This window comes from Vigna unguiculata, chromosome 11 (genome assembly GCF_037176805.1).
Source record: "Vigna unguiculata cultivar grain cowpea cultivar isolate G323 ecotype 2 chromosome 11, ASM3717680v1, whole genome shotgun sequence".
Lineage (NCBI taxonomy): Eukaryota > Viridiplantae > Streptophyta > Magnoliopsida > Fabales > Fabaceae > Vigna > Vigna unguiculata.
Window position 1 is genome coordinate 24,500,209 of NC_140802.1, and position 7,702 is coordinate 24,507,910.

Genomic DNA, 7,702 nt, shown 5'->3' on the forward strand with positions numbered 1-7,702 from the left:
CCACAACCAAGGATGGAAGCACATGCTTAAGAAGACTAAGCATGTTTAGAAAGGAAGTTCACTAATCCTTCATCCCTTTCATTTGTGTTTGTTATTTTTGATTCCCTAAGTTGACTTAGTTGAATCAACTTTAGTTGACTTGTTGACCTTTGACTAGGTTTGACTTGTTGACTATAGTTGACTTGACTTAAGCCAACATGCTAATCTATGTTTATTTGCTTTGTAGGTTAATTAGGAGTAAGAAAAGCAATGCTAGGTGGCGCATGGTGATTGGGGAGCATAAATGATGTGGATGAGAGAGTAAAGCAAAGGCATAATGCATAAAGCATAAAGTAAAAGGCATAAAACAAGTGTACCTATGTACCTTTGGTCTCCTTTGGTTTTAGCACACTTTGGCCACTTTTTGGAGACATATGAGACACATTCTTTGTCTCCTTTTGTGCTAGAACGAAATTAGCATTGCACACACCATAGTTGGCTCTTTTGTCTCTCATTTTTGTAACCTTATTTGACCTAGTTTCTAGAAGCTAGGGTTAGGTTTTTATAGACACATCCTTAGGTATCTTTTATTTGCTTAGAGGCCCCTAAACTCTTCTATATAAGGGGTGCTCCTAGACATGTAAAAGGGTTGAACATTTTGAAGTAAAAACACTCTTGTGTCTCAACCATTTGTGAGAGTTTCCTCCCTAGGGAGTGAATACTTTTAAGCCTTATCTTGCATAGCAAGTGGCGGCACACATCCACTCATCTTCAAGGTTGTCATGGCTTCTAGCCTAGCCTTGTAGTGGTGTGCTTCTCACATTTTTACCATTTCTTTCCTTTCCATTTTATGTTTTCTTCTTCCTTTAATTGTTCTTGGTTTTCTATGGTTTATGTGCTTTCCATTTCCTTTTTGTTTTGAATCAATCCATTATCTTCTTCTCTTGAGTTTTGTGAAAGGAACCTTCACATCTAGATAGCTTGCTATCTTAATGTCCAGTGGGGATTTCACTTAGCTTTCTTAATCAACTCACACCATATTCAATAATCTTAAAAAGGAACAAGATAATCCTTCATCATTTGGTATCTAGAGCCTAGGTTATCTTGAATATGGTGTTTTTTCATGTGCTAATCTTGTCTTGTTGTAGCTATCTTTGTATGGTTCAAATCCACTTCCATTGCACACAAAAACAATGCTGGCAGAAACTGTTCACGATTTTAAAAGATTAAACTGCACCTGCTCAGTGATCCAAAAATTACGTTCTTGATGTAAAAAGAAAGCTCTGTTAGTCTAGTTTCTAACAAAAAAAGAACCAATGCATTTGGAATTCTGTGGAGAGAGTTATGATCAAATGAGTGAGCAAAGGTCAGAGCTGCCGAGAATACGAAAAACAACGTTTTCAGGTTATGTTGTGGCAATTTTTGCTTCGGTTTTGTGATTCTTTTACTCCTAAATCTGATTGGATAACATGTCTTTTGATGCTTAGTCTTTGAGTCTCAAATCCATGAGTTTAAATGCATGATAGCTACATGTTTGTGTCTTGTGTATGTCATGTTGAGTCTTTAAATGTGCCTAACTTTTGCTTGAGTCATATGTCATATGCTTCTTTGAGTTTTCTTATTCTTGTTTCTAAGTATTTGAGCTATTGCATGAGATATATGCCTTTTGTTGTAGCATGCTCCTTGAAATTGATTTTGACCTAATTTTTAAGGAACTAAGTGTTCAAGACACCCTAAAATATCCTTCTCATCATCTTAAGTACCTAGTTTTGAAAAGAAAAATTATTTTCATGACCAAAAACAGTTTGGCCGAGAGCTAATGTGTTGCTTGGTGAATCCATTTGGCCATTTTTACTAGGTGTTATGCTACCAAATTTTATACTTGGATTTTGGGTGATATTGGCAAATTAGTTCCATGCTTTAACTTGGTTATGATCTTTCTTGGTGTATGCATAATTTGAGGTATAATCTTGGCTTGTTCAAATGCTTTCCATAGAGTCTTTAAAAGTGTTTTTCATTGCTTTAGTCTTGTTCAAGTTTTGTCTTTAAAACAAAATTTCCTTGGAAGTTAAACTTTCTTGTTTTGGTGCTTTTCTTGCTTGTTACTAGGTGTTCTTTGTTTTGTCTTAGTAGTTTTCTTTTCTTGAAACTCTTGGGGTGTTGTGGCCGAATCACTTGTCTTGCATTTGAAAGGTTTTGAACAAGTTTTTAAAAGTGTTTGCTTCACTCCTTTGGTGGATTTTGAGTGCTAGCCTTGCCTTGTTACTTTGGGAGAGTGATCTAAACACTTGGGTTACATTTTGGGTTGGATTTGGTCTCGGTTTTCATGTTGTCTAACCTCTAATCCATTTATTTTGTCTCGGATTTGAGTGTTTTTGTTGTAGGAATCATGGCAAGTTCATCAAATGCACCTACACCAAACAAAAACAATACATTGATGAGATTGCTTCGGGATTTGGAGTTGTCTAGGAAGGAGGCCTTTTGACAATTGAGAAAAGACAAGGAGCAAAGTGACCTAAGAATCCAAGAGCATATTCAAAGGCTTGAAGCTAGGGAGAAAGAAAGAGATCCTAGGAAAAGAGGGCATTCTAGGCGCAACCCATCACAAGAGAAGCAAACTCCAAAGATTCCTAAGTTCTATGGTGGAAGTGATCCCAAAATCTTCCTTGATTGGGAAGCTAAAGTTGATCAAATTTTCAATGAAAATCATGTAAAGGATCAAGCACAAGTTGATCTAGTAGTTTTAGGATTTTTGGAGTATGCCAATACTTGGTGGCATAAAGTTTGTAAGAATTATGACCAAAGGCCACCCGCGGCTTCTTGGATGGACATTAAAACTCTTATGCGCGCTAGATTTGTTCCTCCGTCCTATAGGAAGGAACTTCTTTTGAAGCTCCAAAGGCTTCACCAAGGTTCTATGAGTGTGAGTGAGTACTTTAAAGAATTAGAGTCTCAAATGCGTAGGGTTGAAATAAAAGAAACTAACAAAGAGAAAATAAAAAGATTTGTGAGTGGTCTTAGGAGAGACATACAAGACCAAGTAGAGTTGTATGAGTACTCCACTCTTGAAAATGTTTTCACACTTGCCCTTGGGATTGAAATTCAATTGAAAAGAAAAAGAAGGGCAAAGAAGAGTTACTCACCCAACCACTACTTTAGTCACTCATGGAAGGGAAATGATAAGAAGAAACATGATAAATTCCCTTCTAACTCTCATCAAGAACCACCAAGTAAAAGTAAGTCATCAAGTGATCACATTCACCATTCCACTTCTCAAAGATCAAGTTCCATTAAATGTTTTAAATGTTTGGGTTATAATCACATTGCTTTAAATTGCCCAACCAAAAGGACCATGATCTTAAAGAAGAGTAATGATGTTGAATGTGAACACTCATCTCCCCATTCTCTTTCAAAAGAATCTTCTTCCTTTAGTAAACTAAAATTTTTGAGAAAGACCCTATGTTATTAAGGCGCATGATAGGTCAAGATCAAAGTGAGCATGAGCCAACTCAAAGAGAAAACATTTTTCAATCTAGATGCAAAATTAACAAATGGGTTTGCTCTCTAATTATTGATGGAGGAAGTAGTACCAATGTAGCTAGCACAAGGTTGGTGGAAAAGCTTTGCTTAGAGACTATTCCTCATGCTAAGCCCTACAAGCTTGCTTGGATATGTAAAGAGGGAGAAATAGATGTCAATAAACAAGTCCTAATTAACTTCTCTATAGGAAGCTACAAAGATGAGGTGTTATGTGATGTTGTTCCCATGGAAGTCACACATATCTTACTAGGTAGGCCATGGCAATTCGATAAACAAACTTTACATGATGGCCATACCAACCAATATATTTTCTTTATAAATGGGAAAAAGACCACTTTACTACCTCTATCACCTCAAGAAGTTAATAAGGATAGAAATATAATAAGAAAAGATATAGAAGAAAAAGAAAAAGGGCAAGCTTTCACCAAGGTGTTACTTGCCTACAAAAAAATTCTTCCAAAGCAAGATGTACATCACCCTTCCTTCTCTTCCCAAGCCAAAAAGGAAGGCCCAAAGCACAAGCAAGAGAGGAAGAGTAGTCTAGAAAATAAAGATGGCCTAACCAAAGCTAGGGGTAATACCCTTAGAAAGGATGGAACAAAAGCTCATAAAGGGGAAGCGCAAATCCTCCCCCAAATCAAGTCAAGTTCCATCCACAAAGGCTTCAAGAATTTGTGGTCAAATTCTCTCCAAGAAGGGGAGGATGATGAAGGATTGACCACAACCAAGGATGGAGGCACATGCTTAAGAAGACTAAGCATGTTTAGAAAGGAAGTTCACTAATCCTTCATCCCTTTCATTTGTGTTTGTTATTTTTGATTCCCTAAGTTGACTTAGTTGAATCAACTTTAGTTGACTTAGTTGAATCAACTTTAGTTGACTTGTTGACCTTTGACTAGGTTTGACTTGTTGACTATAGTTGACTTGACTTAAGCCAACATGCTAATCTATGTTTATTTGCTTTGTAGGTTAATTAGGAGTAAGAAAAGCAATGCTAGGTGGCGCATGGTGATTGGGGAGCATAAATGATGTGGATGAGAGAGTAAAGCAAAGGCATAATGCATAAAGCATAAAGTAAAAGGCATAAAACAAGTGTACCTATGTACCTTTGGTCTCCTTTGGTTTTAGCACACTTTGGCCACTTTTTGGAGACATATGAGACACATTCTTTGTCTCCTTTTGTGCTAGAACGAAATTAGCATTGCACACACCATAGTTGGCTCTTTTGTCTCTCATTTTTGTAACCTTATTTGACCTAGTTTCTAGAAGCTAGGGTTAGGTTTTTATAGACACATCCTTAGGTATCTTTTATTTGCTTAGAGGCCCCTAAACTCTTCTATATAAGGGGTGCTCCTAGACATGTAAAAGGGTTGAACATTTTGAAGTAAAAACACTCTTGTGTCTCAACCATTTGTGAGAGTTTCCTCCCTAGGGAGTGAATACTTTTAAGCCTTATCTTGCATAGCAAGTGGCGGCACACATCCACTCATCTTCAAGGTTGTCATGGCTTCTAGCCTAGCCTTGTAGTGGTGTGCTTCTCACATTTTTACCATTTCTTTCCTTTCCATTTTATGTTTTCTTCTTCCTTTAATTGTTCTTGGTTTTCTATGGTTTATGTGCTTTCCATTTCCTTTTTGTTTTGAATCAATCCATTATCTTCTTCTCTTGAGTTTTGTGAAAGGAACCTTCACATCTAGATAGCTTGCTATCTTAATGTCCAGTGGGGATTTCACTTAGCTTTCTTAATCAACTCACACCATATTCAATAATCTTAAAAAGGAACAAGATAATCCTTCATCATGAGCTGAGGCGTTTTATTGTGCCACTGAGGGTGCGAGAGTTTCTGATCTTGGTTGAGCAAGCCAAGAGTGTAGAGCAGCTAGAGATGGGACCCAGCCAGGTCAACCGCACGCAGAAGAATAGTGCTGAGGGCAGATTCTAGAAGAAGCCCTATAGTAGACCATTTGCATCTCCATGGAAACCGAGGTGCTATAACTGTGGAGGTGAACATCTGCAGCGAGATTGTACTAGACCCGCCAGCAGCGGAGGCAGTGGCATGGGCACTCGTAAGTGGTATGCCTGTGATCAGCCAGGACACTTCGCCAACAGATGTCCTAATAGGAAGACTGCTCCAGCATCTCGACCTCAGCCATCCTCATCTGATAGGCCAAGAGTCGTAGGCCGGGTTTTTGCCATGACCAGCACAGAGGCCACCCGGTCAAGTAATCTAATTCTGGGGTTGTCTACTCGTGACCTTGGATGCGAGTTGATAGTCTCGACACCCGCATCTGGACAGGTTTCAACAAATGTAGCCTGTGTGGGATGCTTGATGGAGGTAGAGGGCAGACGCTTCAAGGTGAATCTAGTTTGCTTGCCCTTGCAGGGATTGAAGGTCATACTGGGAATGGACTGGCTGTCGATCAACCGCGTGGTACTCGATTGTGGACGGCGCAGAATTGTGTTCCCAAAAACAGAAGGGATGGAGTTGGTGACGTCTGGAGAGGCAGTGACAGAGATGAAGAGGGGGTCGACTTGTTTTGTGATAGTGGCCTAAGAGAAGAAGATGAGTGCAAAAGAGCAGATCAGTAAGATACCAGTGGTGGATGAATATGCCGACGTATTTCCAGACGAGATACCTGAGTTACCACCCAGCCGGGATATAGATTTCTCAATTGATCTAATCCCTGGAGCGGGTCCAGTGTCGGCAGCGCCATATAGAATGGCACCAGCTGAACTAGTAGAGTTGAAGAATCAGATTGAAGACCTGCTAGAGAAGAAATTCATCCGACCCAGCGCTTCACTGTGGGGAGCCCCGGTGTTATTAGTGAAGAAGAAAGACGATAGTTCTCGGTTGTGTGTCGATTATCGGCAGTTGAACAAATTGACGATAAAGAACAAGTACCCACTGCCTAGAATTGATGATTTGCTTCATCAGCTCAGAGGGGCAGGAGTATTCTCCAAGATTGACTTGAGATCTGGCTATCATCAAATCTTAGTCAAGCCAGAGGACGTCCAAAAGACAGCCTTCAGATCGAGATATGGACATTACGAATATGTCGTGATGCCCTTTGGAGTGACCAACGCTCCAGCTGTCTTCATGGATTATGTGAACCGCATCTTTAGACCGTATCTGGACAAATTCGTGGTGGTGTTTATAGATGATATTCTCATATACTCTCGGACTAGGGAGGAGCATGTGGGACATTTGAGAGTGGTGTTGGAGGTATTGAGGGAACATCAGCTGTACGGTAAACTGTCCAAATGTGAATTATGGCTGGACGAGGTGCAGTTTCTGGGACATGTGATTTCTTCGCATGGTATATTAGTGGACCCGAGTAAAATTGAGACAGTGTTAAAATGGGAGAGACCTCAAACTGTAATAGAAGTCAGAAGCTTTTTGGGATTGGCTGGATACTACAGGAGGTTTGTGGAAGGGTTTTCTAAAATGGTGAGTCCATTAACTCAACTCACTAGGAAGGATCTACCCTTCTCCTGGACCGATAAGTGTGAGGAATGCTTCGAGGAGATGAAAAGGAGGTTGACTACAGCTCCGATTCTAATTAATCCAGATACCAGTAAGGTGTTTGAGGTATATTGTGATGCATCGTATCAGGGTTTGGGTTGTGTCCTGATGCAGGAGAAGAGGCCGGTAGCCTACGCTTCTAGGCAGTTAAAGATGCACGAGAAAAATTATCCGACCCACGACTTGGAGCTGGCTGCTGTAGTGTTTGCTCTCAAAACATGGAGACACTATTTGTATGGCTCCCAATTTCAGGTGTTTAGTGACCATAAAAGCCTGAAATATCTGTTCGATCAGAAGGAGCTAAATATGAGACAACGGCGTTGGATGGAGTATCTCAAGGACTACGATTTTGAGTTGCTTTACCACTCTGGTAAAGCTAATGTGGTTGCGGATGCCTTGAGTCGAAAACGGATGCACATTTCAGCTATGATGGTGAAGGAGTTGGAGTTAATTGAGAAGCTCAGGGATATGAACCTGGGTATACAGCTGAGTGGGGATTGCATCAGATGCGGTGTGCTTACATTGACTAGTGACGTATTGGGAACTATTCGAGATCAACAGAAGGATGATGCTGAGTTACAACAATTTGTGGGTTGGATAGGGACTGAGAAGGGGAAAGACTACAAGATTGGGACAGATGGTATCCTAAGGTTCAGAGAC

At 40.0% G+C, this 7,702-nt stretch overlaps 1 protein-coding gene across 1 annotated transcript; it reads left to right on the forward strand.

Moving 5' to 3' along the window:
• Nucleotides 1–5,575: 5,575 nt before the first annotated feature.
• On the forward strand, nucleotides 5,576–6,073 carry LOC146881633 (uncharacterized). The gene has a single exon (XM_085669270.1). It carries the CDS (start codon nucleotides 5,576–5,578, stop codon nucleotides 6,071–6,073), a length of 498 nt encoding a protein of 165 aa, XP_085525396.1.
• The last annotated feature ends 1,629 nt before the right edge of the window (nucleotides 6,074–7,702 follow it).